The sequence below is a fragment of the Diadema antillarum genome, unplaced genomic scaffold, assembly GCF_040938485.1.
Source record: "Diadema antillarum isolate AM-2024a unplaced genomic scaffold, OU_Dant_1.0 seq00000383_RagTag, whole genome shotgun sequence".
NCBI classification, from domain to species: Eukaryota; Metazoa; Echinodermata; class Echinoidea; order Diadematoida; family Diadematidae; genus Diadema; species Diadema antillarum.
The window spans coordinates 564,808-582,034 of NW_027271381.1; the positions used below are offsets into that span (position 1 = coordinate 564,808).

The following is a 17,227-nucleotide window of genomic DNA, read 5'->3' on the forward strand; positions in this document are numbered from 1 at the left end:
TCGACGCTCTAACGAATATCATTTACCTCTTTTCCGTACGATTTTAGCAAAGAACACATTTGTTTATACTGGCCCGAGCTATTGGAATTCCATGCATCCTGATATTAAAAATGCCCCCTCAATATATTCATTCAAGAGGAAATTGAAAGTTTCTTTATTGCAACCTTATTCTACGGAATAGAATTAACCAGCTGTTATAACTTCTTTTCTAAGAACCTTCGTTTTCACATATTGATTGCCAAGTATACTTTAGCTCTTGTATACTATATTCATATAATGCTACGATATTTCTCCGATCATATATGTCTATTGCCCTGTTCTTTCTCGCGTCACTTTTTCTCACTTTCTCGACATACTTCTTACGAGATCGCTGTCTCTGTAGAACGTTTTTGTCTGTTCTGTTCTTTTCTATTATGTTAGCTTTGCCTAATTTTGTCTCGTATCATAGTCAACTCTCCATTGTATTGTTACTCCTACTCCAGTCCCATTTCATGTTTATTTGTTTGTATATCTGTCTGCTTTTGTTGATCTATCTTTCTAGTGGGCTTCCAGACTATTACTTTTTTTCTCAACTGATGTTTTTCCTCTGAGGGGCCCACAATCTACAAGCTTTGTCTTCTTAGTGGGTCCCTCCATTTTTCGAATTTTGCATACTGTATAATTACTTCTAATCACTTGAGTTATATGATAGTGTATAATTATTATAAGGTGGTACAATCATTGTATATACATTCTTTCATGTTATACTTTACGCACCTTAATTTCTGTTATCAAAAAAGTGATGTTCATATCTTTTTTGTCGAAAAATGAAATAAAACATTGAAAATTGAATTGTATTCCTCTTTCATTTTGTGTTACATGTACGGTATATCCCTTTGTAATGTTCACTCTGGTTTTTGTTTCATGATTGCAATGTTTATGATATGTGTCCTGTGCTCTTTACCTTGTAGGTAAAGGAGGATGATGATGATGATGATGATGACGATGATAATAATGATAATAATGATAATAATAATAATAATAATAATAATGATAATAGTAATAATTTGACCAGAAAGGTTATCTAAAGAATAAAGTTGTACGTATAGAAATAGCATTGACGGGTAACATCTTTTTTTTTTAATATGTTGTCAGTGGATTAGTTAAAGAAATGAAAATAAAAAGAAACTTAACAAATCTAGACAACAAAACATCCATCAGAAAGTTCGAGTTCAGAGTACAATGACCTTTGATTGGTGTGCTTTGTGTACCACTAATTCAATGACACGAAAAACCCGTATCGCTGTTCAAGTTCATAGGTTGTCAATAATACATTTTATTTATATTTTGGGGTATTATTTTCTGATATTGTAATCGAATTAGGTCGTTTTTACATATAGGGTAACGTTGTGTCTTTGAGTTTGCACTATACCATAATTAAGATTTTGGGGTGTCATTTTCCGATATTTGTAATCGATTTAGGTCAGTTTCATATAGGATAACGCTTGGTCTTGGAGTTTGCATTAACTGCGCTAGTATTTCGGGGTGTCATTTTCCGAAATTTAGAATCGATTTATGTGGTTTTCTCATAGGATAGCGCTGTGTCTTGCAGTCTGCGTTGAGTTTGCATTAATTGATATTTCGGGGGGTCATTTTCCGATATTTGTAATCGATATTACTTGGTTGATACTGTGGTAGGATAGACCCTAGGATAGCGTTGCCAGGGGCGTCTTGGAGCAGGGAGCATGGGTGAGACCTTCCTGCTTGGAGTATTTCTGCGCTTCTTCTGTTCTACATTTTCTGAATTTTGACAGCAAACTAAAGCCTAAACGTCATCTGTTTGGTCAAAAAAATATGAATTTGATGATTTTTCAATAAAATGTTTTTTTTTCGAGTCACTTTGTTGACTGTTGAGGTGAGATGTTTGATATACTGAAGGAAACGTGATGTTAGTCATTCTTCGATAGGACAGATTTACTTGATCGATATCTGTTTCGGGAGGGCTAGAGTGGCCGCCTGGGAAGAGCCAGGTCCAGGGCCCCGTCTTATAAAGACTTGTGATTGATTCAAATCAATCACAACTTTACGCCGAATGCAAATCCATCCTATAAAGAAGATATGATTGAAATTAAGACGGAGAACTGCAATCAATCAACCACAGGTTGTGATTGACTGCAGCTATCATTGTGATTGATTGATTTCGATCACAGGTTTTATAACACAGTGCCCAGGTGCTGTAATTCACCTTAATTTTCACCGCTAGCACGCGGTTTGTATTAGTTTGCATTAATTACTTATTAAATTTGCATCAATTTGTAGTTTGCACTGAGTTTGCTTTAGTTTGCGTCAGTTTGCATTAGTTTGCATCAGTTTGCATTAGTTTGCGTCAATTAGTAGAACCGGCTATGTGGAATACGGTACCAGAGATGGCCTTGAGATATTATGGTCATCGCTTGTGTAGTTGCGAAAGTTGTACCATCTGGATAACTCAACAACATTATAGTGAAGACACTTGTCAGCGTGGACTCATGAAAAATAAACCTAGCCATATTTTATTATTGTTGAGGTTATCATCTTTCCCCGTGTCGCCATACCAGCTCTTTATGGCGGTGATGACGATTACGCAATGGTGCATGTTGTCCGTTAGTTGGCATTGAGTCTTGTGATCAGTTGGCGATGTGTATAATCACGTATGATGCGTGTATTACGGTGGAGGTGATTATTGTGTGAGAGAATGAGTCACTACGTTGCCAATTTGATTTCATTGGTCTTCTTACAAAATATTTTATCTAGTAAAATTAGGAGAATTTCATCGTAAAATATATCTACATATTATATTCATGATATTTTGTATTAGCAGAATGGAACACTAAATGATATTTAGCTGATTTTTTTCAACATTATCTACATTATTTATGAGCCATAGTTTCTTCATGGTGGACGACGAATGAGATAGGAAGAAGTGGGTGAATAACGGGATAACGTATGTGCCATATGAGTAGAAACTTCTGATTCTTCACAGAAATGGCCAAGAAAACGTATGATTTGCTCTTCAAGTTACTACTAATAGGAGACTCAGGCGTGGGGAAAACATGTCTTTTATTCAGATTTTCAGACGATACTTTCAGTACGACATTTATATCAACAATAGGTGAGTATATCGTCCCGTGCTCTCGCACTACTATGCTATACACAGCAGTCTATCCGCTTTGTTGCCCAACCCATCCCTCTTTGGTCTTTTGCTGTGTGTCAAAAAGTCTGTGCCGAAATGTAGGCCTAGCTTCGCCTTAGGAGCGTACCTGCGGAAGAAAATTAGATCTAACGTTAGGCGGTCTATCACTTTACGCAAATTAAAGCAGTCTGTTGCTGAAGATAGTCATTCATTGACTGGATTCAGGTACTATGCGCCATACTTATCAGCATTTAAGCTGTGGAGGATTTTTTTTTTTTTTTTTCAAATCTTGCTGAACATTCATTCATAATAAAATTTTACTGAGTAGCCTGCACGGCGTCTGACGGTGTCTGATACACCAATCTACTAAACCCGTCGAACACGGCCACACAACAACAAAACTGTTGAAAATTTCTACATTCTTATCATAAATTTTACGAATCAGATCACGTGAATTGAGGTGCTTGGACTATGAGCATGGCATGTCAGCCCATAGTGAGTGAGCCCTCGCACAACATAGGCCTAACCGTTACATCCATGAATAATTGGGGGATTGTGTTTCCGGACACTTACATGTAAGTTCGCGTGTGAAAACTTAAACGTTTAATATTTAAATTTTACCCATTTTACATAGAATATGCATCCTTCTTTACTACCTCGGCTCAAAGACTTGATATAGACTCCTCATTTACTAGACAACATATGTCTCTGAAAACGGCGTGAGAATTCCTGGCCCCTGGGTGCATCATTTTCATTACAGACGCACTTACAATACGCGTCCGGTCCCACAACCTGTCCGGTCCCACAACGCTTGGTCATACTGTATCAAGTGTATGTAACTTTATAGTGAGGTGCCCGCACCTCGTCAGGGGCCCGAATACCGTCACCCCACTTAAAATTGTTACAAGCGCGTTAAACAAGAATTTATGCCTGGGACTGTGTTCAGTATGCTTGAAACTTGACAGGTCTACCACAACCAAGCAAATTGTGGTGAAAACCGAACAGTTTTTCGCGAAAATCTGAAATTTATATGAGGAATACGTGGCATACAGTAAGTATCATCACGGTAACCCGCACACGTCTTTTACGTGCTTTGTCTATGGGAGCGCGGGTGAAGAGTTGCTGGCCCCTTCCTTAGCGCACAACTATTCCGCATCGTTCGCGTTTGGCGATGATAGCTGCAAATTTTCGATATCGATCAGTGAACTTGTGATTCCATTGGAATTTTCAGCATTTTTCCTGTATGTGAGAGGGATTTCATAGAATTTCAGTGACGAAATGTGATTCAAATATGCACAAACATTAACTATGACGAAGTGCGGGTCACCCAAGTATACACTGTGCACTGTATGGTACTGTTGTGCGGCGCGCTGCAACCAAAACGCTGCTGTGATGGTTCGTATAGATTCGGTCGCGACGCCGCGCACAACATGGTAAATTAGACAAATATACTTCACTCACTTATATAAAGTGAGGTAAGGTAACTTACCTTGCTTGGTAATCCTGCGTTATCGCAGGACAACAGAAGAGACAGGTAGGCCGGATGCCGCGCAGGTGCCAGGTACGTGGTGCTTCCTGGCTTGTACGCGGTGTCGCTATGTCGCTGTTTTCCGTTGTCGCTCGCTGTTTCTGGTATCTTGTTCCTTTCCTTGTTCCTTGTCTCTCTCTCCTTCAGACCTTGGTCTCCTTTATATAGGGAGGCACAGGTTGAAGTAGCCCGCGCCGACAGCCGCCCTCAACGGGGGACAGGCCGCCCGCGCCGGGCCCGTGCGGGGACCGGCACGCGCCGCACGCCCCAGGTGTGTGTGTGGGCGCGCGCACGCGGCGTGCGTGTCACGCACCGGCGCACCGGTCATCGGCGCCCCGATCATCGCCCCGCACAGCACAATTGCCGGTTTTAAGCCAGGCACACTGCGCTGCACGGGCGAACATAATACATATAAACATATTCTGTATATCCCTATGTTGCCTTATGCAACAGTACGTAGCTCTACTACACATCGACCACCCTTTTTGAAACCGACTGCGTAGTTTTGGCGCACAGAACGCTTAGTATGCACTGCACTGCGCAGAGCACATAAAAATGTGTTGGCTTTGACCATTGATGAGGATGTGTGGGAAAACGCAAAAATTCACTGTTCATTAATGGTTTTAATCAAGGACAAAATTTCGAATGAATATTTTAACCGAATCGTAATGTAATGTCAATGCATTTTCTAAAAAGCTTCGTACAACACGGTGTTCAATACAACTCAGTTTGTGTGCATTGTCAATGCAAAAACAGCGGTCGATCTAAAAAAGGAGTGGCATGGCGGGGAGCTGAAACGAGGCCACGCAAGTTCGACGGCGATATTTTTGCACTGAAACTTCGAATTGAAAAGGGAACAATGGCATTTGATAGTGCTGGATTTTCTCATCCACGTAGGTCAAGTTTTTACATGAATTTCAGTGTTAAATATTCTTATCAAGCAAATTAAGATTAGGCGGTCGATGAGTAGTAGGTCCAACCATACACTTCACTGAGCAAAAAGTTCAATCTTAACCTGGAATGCTATGATCATCGCTGGGCGAGTCAAAATAAATCTTTCCCAGCTTGGAACGATGCAAATTGCGCTGCTAGAGTTTGTACGCCCGCACGGTCGACAGCACCCCCTTTACCCATTATTTTTCAGTGCTGCTCCGACATTTCGAATTATTTCTGCGATTTCTATGATTTCTGCGGCGTATACGATTTTAAAAAGCTTCATTTTCGGTAAGTTGTGATATCTGTATGTCAAAATTGATAGCTAAAGACGGTAGCTAAATTGATAAAAGTTTTCATCTCATGTAGTCTGCGTAACAAATATTACGTAGTGTCCACACGGTACAGCCCTGTCGCGACTTGTGTACACTGACAGGGCTGTGTACAGTTGTTTACTGAGCTGAGCTGACTGACTATACACCATTGTACCAGCGACCGACCCCAACAGCAACAGTACATTCGTGTCGGGGTTGCAGGGCATCCCTATTGTTTTTTATATATCTCCTAATTTGTATGTCTCTTATTTGTAAAAGTATAGTAGGTGTCCAACACATTGACACTGTGTCTGTACCTTGAAGATCAACAGCAAAATAATGATACCGTAGATTATAAATGCACTTAGGAAAAGCATTACGGGCATTTCACACGTATTGTCAATAGAGGGTAGGGGTGTTGGTTTCAAAATTCGGCGCAGCCGAGCGCGTCAAAATAAGCTACGCGTTCGAAGCAGTTGTCTCGGAGTGCGCAAGTGTGTACCACAAATCGCATTTTCAGTGCGCGCTTGTGAATTCAGAATATTTTCTTTACATGTAAGTAAAATTTCAGGTAAATTATGAGATATTTCAATTATCTATTGATAGAAAAACATTAGGGTGTCGAAGTGTTGGACACCCAACAACACCAGGGTGACCACAGACCGAAATACAGGGTTTTATGCTGAAATTCGTAGCGGTGATGCTATTGTTAGATAAGATACTTACAATCATTTAATAGCAAGGGGATCGATCTACTTTAGTACAGTAGGATCTGCTTTAGTGCTATGCTACAGTTCGACCTCGATTATCCGGCCATGTCGGGACTGGTGCTCATCTGGATAAGCGAATTGGCCGGATATGGGAGACACAACATTAATGTATGTAGCTGCCGTCCGAGCTGCCGTCCCAGTGCACTGGCAGCTAGGCAGGTAGCGTACCCCGCAACGGTGGTGTAATCTATGCTAGCCTGCGCAAAATTGTAGTCCCTTCTTCACAAAATAAAGTATATATCTTTATGTGAAAATCATACATGTTTTACCTCATTAGATATTGAGAAACCTATCATGCACATTTTATGAAATTAGTGAAATAGATCCATGGAAAGATGTTAAAGTCACTGTTTTTTCTCAATTTTTGGATGAAAAAAAAGTCCTTCACTGCGTGAATGCGTCGGGATAATAGAGATTTCCGGATAAAAGGAGGCCGGATAATCGAGGTCGAACTGCATTTGACTAGAGGTAGAGCCCAGGGAAAGATTTTATCTGAGCTTTTACTTAGTCCTTGAGCACTTTGTAGACCTACATGTATTGTTGAACTGCTTACGTGGCACATGCGCGAACAGCCCAGTTGTTGTCGATGCATTTAGTGTGCATGGACTGACAGAAAAAATGGATAAACGTAGCACACATTTATGTGTCGTACGTATGGAAAAAAACAAGGTATATTAATTTGAGCATCAGCAGTTGAATATCCTGTTATTCTAGAATTACTAGAAATGGTGAATCGGTTGAGAATGGGTATCCCGGAGATTGTCTCAAAGATAATGGCAGTTCAACTTGTTTTCAGAGGTAATAGTTAGGAATACATAGCCATTTATGATATTCGGAACGGTATGCTATTACAATATGCGGCGTTTGGTCGTATTTGAATGATGGATGGTCGAAAGAGTTGCAAGCGTTGCAATGCATTGCCATTACTGCAACAAAACTGCATGCAAGTCATCGGGGCACTAATACTGGTTACAGCACCGCAGGGTTACTTGCTGACGTGACTGAACCTCCCTCGTGCCGCGATCTGATATCTGTTTATGTTATTTTATGGGAGTCCATTGCAGTGAATGAAAAAAAAAATTATGAAAATGTCTTTCAGTGTCATGAGTGTTATAAGTTCAGTGAAAGACAGCAGGATGATGGCAATCCAGGAATTTAGGGGCCATGCTCTGTTTTGACCTGATCTTGACACTTAGAGATCTATAACAATTACCAAAGAGATTTTTCTCCTCCCCACCACTAGAGGGCAAACTATATAATGGTGTCAGTGATTTCATGGGGGCCGCCATTACCCACTTAATAATGGCGGACTTTGCGTACTGAAGTAACCTTTACAGCGCACATTTGAACTTTTACGCGAGTACGCACAAAGTTTCTCGATTTGGCTGCTCTTCGGTTGCTCATTTGCTAGCGTGTTAGCACGAGGGGTGAGCCTACTGCCTCGTCGTCTTCCAGTGCTCCCCATGCGCTCACAAAAAATAGTACAGGGCATATGCATACTCCGCACTCTAGCAGTTACTGGGGAAAATCTGTTTGACAATTACAGCATGAATTATGTCATCGGACATGTTTCAGCTTCTCATAATTTTTTTTTAATGCCATTTCAAACCAAATTAGTCAATCTTTAATGAAATTGATGCCATACTTAACTATGTATGGATGCCTACAGAAACCACATAGACCTAGTTATCGATTCACTACTCACTAGCTGTGTTCAGACGGAGGCAGTTTTGGTCGGAGTAACTTCGGAGGAAGGGTCGGAGGAAGCTTGGTCGGAGTAACTTCGGAGGATAGGTCGGAGTAGTGCCCGTCTGAACAAGGTCGTGGTAACTTCCTCCGATCGGAGGAACTTACCACGACCTCTTCCTCCGAACGAGATACTCCTGAGTTTTCTTAGGAGTATCTCGCTACCACGACTAGCTGGTCGGAGTAAATTGCCCGTGCGGACAAGCCCTCGGAGTATCTATGAACTTACATACCTTACGACCTGCTTACGACCTAGGTAAAACTTCCTGGGTCAAATCGCAATGTTGACATTTTGCAGTGCAAATCTATTCTAACCTAGTCGATCGTGACGAAGAAGCTAGCGCTCATGCAGAAATTTCCATCAACAAGAATGGAGAAGACAAATGCCACTGGTAAAAAACAATCGCATGGTCGACGGGCGCAGAGTTACCACTTCCGGAAGTTACACCGACCCTCGCACGTAAATTGGTCGGAGTTTCTTACCATGACCGTCATGTGGACACAAGGGTCGTGGTAAGATATGCATGAATTTGAATTTTAATTGCCGTGCCATAAATTTTTACTCAGACTAGAAATACGTCTGAACATGGCTACTCACTCCTCCCTAATATGCGTTATGCATGCTATTGCTAGGTGTATGCGCATCATCTGCTGACATTTGCCAACTACTCTGATCACTTCTACTGGAAGCTGGCATTCTAATCCTACTGGGCCAGGGCCCAGTTGTGAGAAGCTCAAAAAATCAAATGCTAGATCCCCTAAATTATACAAAACTTTGCATTCTTGAAAATGAAAGTCCATTGCTGAAAGGGCGTTTGATTTCATATAATATGCAAATATCCAACGCAACTTTGATGAATCAAACACAGCTTTGCATTTGACCCTGATCAAATGCAAAGTTTTTGATGATAGAAACTACTTGCGTTTGATGTTAAGCTGCAATAAGGTGATAGGGCCACACTATTTTTGATAGAAATAAAGCAGTAGATTCAGGGTTAGGCCTATACATGGGGCCTCCACACGCTTAGTGGACCGCCACTCTGAAATAACTATCATTCAAACTCCCAACAAGCTCCTTGTATCTTAATTTAAAAATGATAATGATAAACACACTTGTATGCCTTTACTCTAGTCTCACTGCTATTATTCTGAGTTGCAGAGGGTACATATAAACATAAACATAACAATAAGCCAACATGAATTTTGTTTCGAAATTAGTCATATGCAACACGATGTCTTTAGAGCTGTCTTGAATGCAGCATATGAGATTGAATTGCATACTCCAAGGGCATCAAAGACAGGAGAAGATGCTGCATATATTCTCTCTCTCCAACTGAAGATTTGATTCCTTATGGAACCAACATACATTGTACCATGCCACTCCCACAAGATGAAAGATTTTATCTGGGTTTGTATTAAAAAATTAATTCAACTGATTTCTGAAGAGCACAACCATAGACAGCTTCCCGAGTCAAAAACAGAATCCTCAATTTACATGTAATTCTCTCACATACTGGTAACCCATGATGCAATTGTTTCAAGGGGAGTGATGTGAAAGAACTTGGATCACTATGTTTTACTTAACACTTGAGCAGCAGCATTGTTCTCTTTGCAACTCTGCAAGTTGAGTGGATGTGACATTACAGCATTGTCATAATCAAGATGAGAAATTACATAGGAGTATACAGTGGAAGCTGGAACTTCATTTGGCAGATCAATTTCTGCATACTATTCATCCTTATTACAGATGCACGTTCAGACCATCACATCTCTCTAGCATACTGCAGAAATGAGTTATTTTTTTTTCTCTCCTATTGAAAATTAATGCATATTATTACTCCCTATTAATATTTAAATATCATCATCATCATATTATCATCACTATTTAGGTTCACTGGTCTCCTCAGATGGGTATTAGGTCGAATTATATTGCTGTGACGAAGCTTTAGGAATTTGTTCTCTGTATCAAATGTGAATGATTTTGCATTGTCATACTATCTTACAGTGAAGATTCTAACTTGTACAGTGTACTATTCAATTTGTATGTTGCTTGTGACAGATATCTTCCTTACTGAAAGTGGAGTCCTTTATTAATTACAGAAAGTTTTGATCTCTGTGTGCTTGCAATGATTGAGGACTCCTGTGCAAGTGCAACCATCACAGATGTGTAACTATTGAAAGATGACACAGCAGTCCAAGGTCCAACCGGGATGCCAGGTCAAGATGACCTAATGTTACAATGAACTGCTGACTTTCATTTTGTCAAAATTTTCTTGGCAATACTAGCAGGATTGTGCTAAAATGCTTTGCTGGTCTCAAGTTCAGAGATGACCGCATAATCATTCCAAGCAACTGTCATTGAGGTATTTTATCCCTCATGTCTTCATTGATAGGTTGATTCTAAGGATATGACATACCGTATATTTCAGCACTGGTGCATCGTGCAATTCTTTGAGAGAGTACAGCCCAAAGCTGTTGGTACTTGCCCATCTTGCATCTGAATATAAAGTGTAAAGTATATAAAGGGTATTTTAGTGTAGGCAGTATGTTTAATCTTTCATTTTTGTCAGCAAGACTGTCAGTTGGTGAGTGCTATGCAAGTGATTTTATTAATATGCAGTTGCATTATGAACTCCATTCTTTTTGTTTTTCCTTGAAGAGTGATTCCATTAACCCGTTGAAGACTAAAATTACTGTAAAACCAGAAATGTTCGCGTGCATTGTAATTTTACAAATTTTGGGAGAGCCTAGATTTGCAGAGTTGAAATGAACACGAAAGTTCTTTTCTACCCTATATGCATCGAATGCCAGTGCCATTTTTTGAAAATTTCATACCACAAAAAAAGACCGTTGGCTCCAGTTTGCAAAAACTTCATGCTGCAAAAATGTTTTGCTTTACAGAAGTCCCTAGTATACTTGGGCAGATGTCTATGGGAAACGGGTGTTCTAGCGAAATCAGTTTGTCCTCAACGGGTTAAAGTGATCATACACTGTAAGCCCTTTTTACACTTGTGTTTGTTAACCCCGTACTTTCTCTGACCCAGGACTATCGTTAGTCAATTTTTTCAGCTTTTTACACTTGCCAATAAATCCCGTACTAAGCTCTTGTCCTGGGCTAAGGAGAAAACTGACCTTTTTACACTCCTATTTCTTAGTCCCGTACTTTCCAAACCACATGAATATTCATGATTGCGCTGTGCACTGTACAAGTACACGCACGCACCGGCAGCACATGATTACCTCGTTTCTGATTGGTCAGTGGGGGGTCGGACTTCGTCTCCGTCGCTTAGACCCGGATTATTTTTTCGTTCTGTTAACATTCGCTTGCTTGGCACCGCAATTGCGGGGTTAGCACCGCAATTGCAGTGCTAACCCTGCTATTTTGCAGGGCCAGATAGTACGGGATTATCGGTGGGGCTAGCCCACTTTGGCAAAAACAAGTGTAAACAGAAAGTGGGCTAAGGAAAGTCCGTTACCAACCCCCCCCCCCCCCCCAGCCCCACCGTTGGTACGGGACTAAGCAAAAATTTGCAAGTGTAAAAAGCCCTATAGGGGATTTAGAACATGTTTCAAACAAGGCTCTGGAGAGGGTGAAGAATAGGTATATTTTTGAAGTTAATTTTGAAGTTCATATGCACACAGGGATGCCAAGTTCAAAAAAATTTTATGAGTGAGATTGCACTCAGCAAGGAATAACAATCAGTGGACCAAGACAGCCATTTTTGTTCTTGTTGCTGTTGATGTTTTGTTGTCATACAAGTTTTTAGATACATAATCATGTAATAGATTGTGTCATTTTATGAAATTGAACCGAGGTTCTTCAGCAAGCATCGGTGATTGATTTGGAAAAAAACACAGTAGAAATACATTCTATATTGAAAGTCAAACACATCTATTGTGATCATAGTTCATACAAAAAAAAATCTGTTACTGACAGTAATCTGCACATATTAATACCATTTGGTACCAGTCGAGATCTATTGGTTCATGCTGTCAGGAAGGTGGTCCAGGAAGACGTGCCTGTGAAACTGGGGAAAGTTTCACTTGCCATTGAAATGGCCTTCATTTCTATACGTCCCTACAAAGACTGCCAGTGATAGATTATGTGACCAATGTAGTAGTTTTTGACTGGTAGTGTGCAAAGGACTTACTGTAAGTACACGTACTGGTGCATGTACATAGTACATTGCATAGTGTATCTGAGTAGCCTGTAGAGTTTGTCAGCTACATGTATTGTTGTAGTGACATGGCATGGTACTAGAAGTTCTATGAAGTGAAGTGCTCAGTGGAAATGGACTTCAGCCTACAAATTTGAAGTGCTCATCACTACACAGCATTTGTCATACTTTAAAACACTTTCTCCATCCTGTTAACATTGAAAGGTCCCAAAGGATTACATTTCCTCAATCTACCAGAATTTTTATAATCCTCCACTGCAACTTTCGAGTAGAAATGTGTACTCATTCTAGCTGTTGGCCAGCAGGCGATTTTAATTAGGATCACCACTCATAGCACAATTTTGATTCACATTGAGGAGCCGGGTTTCTCCCAAGTGCAATTTAGTAGAATGGATTTGCATTTGCAGTGTTATCACGCATGATCTGCTCAAATAAGATACAAATGTATTCCATTGTGAGAGAACACTGCAACATGTTTTAGGGTTCCACAAACACATACAGTTGTAGCATCTCACCAACATGCTTGATTGGTGGAAAAATGCATGACTACACGTACATTATGAAAAATGTGTACATTGTAGTTGTCTGAGATGTAATGGTCTGTGATGTACAGTACTATTGGCAGCAAACAGTAATCACAATAGAAGATCATTAATTTTGCTCTGTGTTTTATTTCAAATGTCCTATCTTTGTATTGCTAGAATACATACATTTATGTATATACATACACTCAGGGTTGGACTTGCTGCGACCATTGGATTGAGCAATTTTATTGTACATAGGGAATCAAAAACAACATTTCTACCACCCCCCCCCCCCCCCCCCCGACCTTCTGCTTCCGTGCCTCGGTGATGTGTGGGTTTACCAGAGATTCCCGTTGATACAGCTGTTGATGCATCACAAGCGTACTTCCCGCAAATTGTCCTGTGCCTGTCATGCTTGTTAAACAAATGATCATGATGTTGATGTGCTTGCTTCCTGGTAGAATAGCACACAAGTGTGTAATGTTGTTAAAGAATTCAAGAACGTGTTTGTATCTGTGGACATTTAGTAAAGTGTGCAGCCAGCATCCTTTCCTGAGACAAGTATGGATTAAAGATGCTTGCAGGGGAGAATACTGACTGAATGCTGAAAGTCCAGAAACTTTCCCTGCATGAAACTTTTGCAAATTGGAGCCTACACTGTACATTCTTTTTCATATATTGGCATTGGCATTTGATGCATTGTGTAGAAAAAAAAAAAAACTTTCACATGCATTTTACTTTTGCAAATATTGGCTCCTTGTGAAATTTGCAAGTTTCATTTACATGTACACGAACATTTCTGGGTTTTAATACAGTATTAGAGGTCCTATTTACCTTTGGGAGCAGTGATTTAAAAAATATTCAAGATATCACTTTCGATGCATACATGTATGTGCAGGTCAATTGTATCACAAAACATCTTACCATATACAATTTTTGCAATAAAGCTTAAAATATAAGAAGACATCACTATTTTCCTCATTAAACCATAAATGCAGACGATTTAGTGTGTAAACATTTTTATTATAACTATTGTTCACATTTTGTATATCTACACTTGTAACAATACTTAACATCAGTTATACTGGTTCTGATTTTTACATTGGTTGTTTCTATCCCTACACTGTAACTCATATTTTAGAACTATTTTGAAGCACTAATGCTGGGTTTTTGTTTCATCTGCAAACGGTATTCTAAATTATGCCTTTAACTGCCTGTAACTTTCCCAGAATGCGATTGTCAGTGAGACGTTGAGGCCTCTGTGCAGTGGAGTGTCTTCAATTATCTTCAAACTTTTGATATCTGTCATCTTTCCATATTCATGGCACTCTGTCATTGTGCAGTTATTGTTCTTTTTTTAAAGACATTATAGATAAAAGCAGGCCCTTTAATAATGTACTACCCTGCCTTGGGATATGTGGATGCAGGGTGATAGAATCAGACAAATGATGATAGTGACAAATTTACTAAAATTTAACCAAAATTATAAAAACACTTCTGAAGTTACAAGATTTTTGTTGTTGTTATTGCAGTGATATCAGTCCAAATGACATTTTTGGTCAGCAATGGCATACATTCGCCGTATAACATCATCAAACTAATTTGTTTATTGTAAATGATCAACAACCCCTTATTGATTTTGGTAAAATTAGTACAGCTTTCAACCATTTACTGCATAGTACTATATGTTTTAAAAATCTGTAGCATAAAAGAATTCTGTATAAAAAAGAAGAACATTTTCTGTTCTCCATTTCTGATTTTAGTGAAACTCTTAGAATTGCACTTGATAAAACAATCCCTCTAGCAGCCCACTCAGAGAGTGCAGAAATTCTTGTACAATGTAATGTGTAGCTTTGGAGTGCTCTAAATGCCCTGAGTAAATGGGGTATTCAAATGTGTCAGCCATTATTTATCAAGACATTTACTGTACAATGCAATGGCTTGAGCCTTTTTCAGTTAAAGTCAACCCTCTTAGACCCAGTATCTCAAAATGACATTAAAATTGTACACAAATACCATTGTAGATGTCGCATGGTAATGACAGTGTTACCCAGCAATTTGCATCGATTATCCTTACATGGATGTACACATTGTATCATTGAATGCACAAAACATACCTGTAGTAATGACCTACACACTTGTATGGCCATAATAAAGCAATTGTGTGTTTGAGACTGTGCATGTGTATTGCAGAAATAATGTTTTGAATCAAATTGACTGCAACCTGTATGTAGTGGCCTCTTGTCATTTAAAGGCCACCTATTTTTTTTTGCATGAGTGGATGCTCTATTCAGGTTTGATTACAACATTGTACTTGCAATGCAGTTCTTACAGCCCGATAATGACAGTGGGAAAAATCTGCACTTTAAAATGTAAAATTTACTTTTAATGGCAGCTCGGTAAATTCAAGAAAATGCCCATGAAAAACGTGAAACAAGTCATGTCAGTATAAAGACTATACCAGGCTGATCATCATAGTCTACATACTTGATGCTCTTTATGTATGAAAATGTACAATAATAATTCAAATGTGTGGGAATTTCTTATTTTTCTGTTTTCCATATTTGGCTGTGTTCACAAATTTCAGTATCGACTTTCTAGCGTCATTTTTTTTTTCTAATGCACTATCACTATTATGAGAAGGAAGTGTAGTGCACAAGTGGGCCACACACAAGACAAGAACAGGAATATACATAAGTATACAGATATGGAATGCTTTTTGAGGCATTGTTGATATCATTGCCCCGGTAGACAATAATAATCAACATTGTCTCAAATAAGAGTAGTCTATTGTACATCTATTCTGTATTCTTAAAAAAATAGACATTGGTTAACTTTACTTTGTTAGTTGTGATTGCTCTATGGCCCTGCCGCTGAAGTTTGCATAGCAATTGCACTGGACAACAGTAAATTTGAAACTTGAATCTATGCCTGCAATTTCAACCCTTCGGAATCAATGATTCATGAAATGAGGTACCCCATATAAGATTGTACGATATAATACTACTAGGCAGTACCTTTGTTTTGTATGTTTTAAGGAGATTGTTTATATAACTGTGTTATTCATATTACATGATTAAATAAAGATATGCTGTAAAATTGTATCCTGACAAGTGATGATATGCTGTACATGGGTATAAACAGTCCTCAAAGGCATTGTTTGGAGCCAAGGTTTAGCAGCGTGCAATTGTGTATCCCAAGTGAATGAAACATGCATTTAGGCTTTCTTGGGCTGCCCCTCTTCCTCATTCGCCTGCCTCAAACTGTGTGTTTGACTGTCCTGTTTACCTACCTAGTTTCATGTGTGGATGACACATTATGTAAACATGTGCAGTGTATATTCATCACTGTAATGAGCCAATAACTATGATTTGAAGTGAGGTATCTAAACAACAGAGTTCTTGGCAAGGAAGATATTATCTTCATATGAAGTAAGGTACAGCATACAATTATTGTACTTTATTTTGTTTGATGATTGCCACTAGTCAATTGCCATTACAAGTAAACAGTTCTGTCACTTTCCCGTGAGTTTTGCTTTATTACCGGTACAAAATGACATCTGAGTATTGACCGATTCTGTGACGCGCTATGTGTATTTTTGGCATGGGCGCAGCCATAGTGGGTGTATCAGCCGACCCCCCCTCCGCACTCCCCCACCCCTCTCCCTACATTAGCACGCGTGCAGAATGAAATACTGCTTTAGCCAATGGGCGTCTCGTACTGAGTGCGCGAATGCTTGCTAGTGCGCGAACCTTTGTTACAAGTGCGTGATAAACATGTTGCCCCGGGGTGGGGGAGAGCAGGGGGCGTCGGCTGATACACCCACTATGGCTGCGCCCTGTGCCGTAAAATGTCTGCTGCCCTCAACAAACCCGAATCGGTCAATACATGTAGGTTTTTAGTGAATTCGCAGAAAGATACCAACCTTATCTATTTTTAAGGGTAGATATCCAAGAATATGATGTTCTGGGTAAAATCTCGTGCGGTTTAAAAAACAGAGAGAATATTTCCATTGAAAGCATTTGAAATTGTGTCGTTGAATAATCCAAACAAATACAGAGTACTAGAGATAAGCTGTTACTA

General features: G+C 39.6%; 1 protein-coding gene across 1 annotated transcript in view; it reads left to right on the top strand.

Annotated features, from left to right (window-relative positions):
* The first annotated feature begins 2,921 nt into the window (after positions 1–2,921).
* LOC139731735 (ras-related protein Rab-10-like) overlaps positions 2,922–17,227 on the top strand; it is a 39,421-nt gene continuing 25,115 nt past the window's right edge. The window contains exon 1 of the mRNA XM_071642615.1: positions 2,922–3,130. Within this exon, the coding sequence (XP_071498716.1) occupies positions 3,004–3,130 (127 nt within the window). The 5' untranslated portion in view covers positions 2,922–3,003. The remainder of the gene's footprint in view (positions 3,131–17,227) is intronic.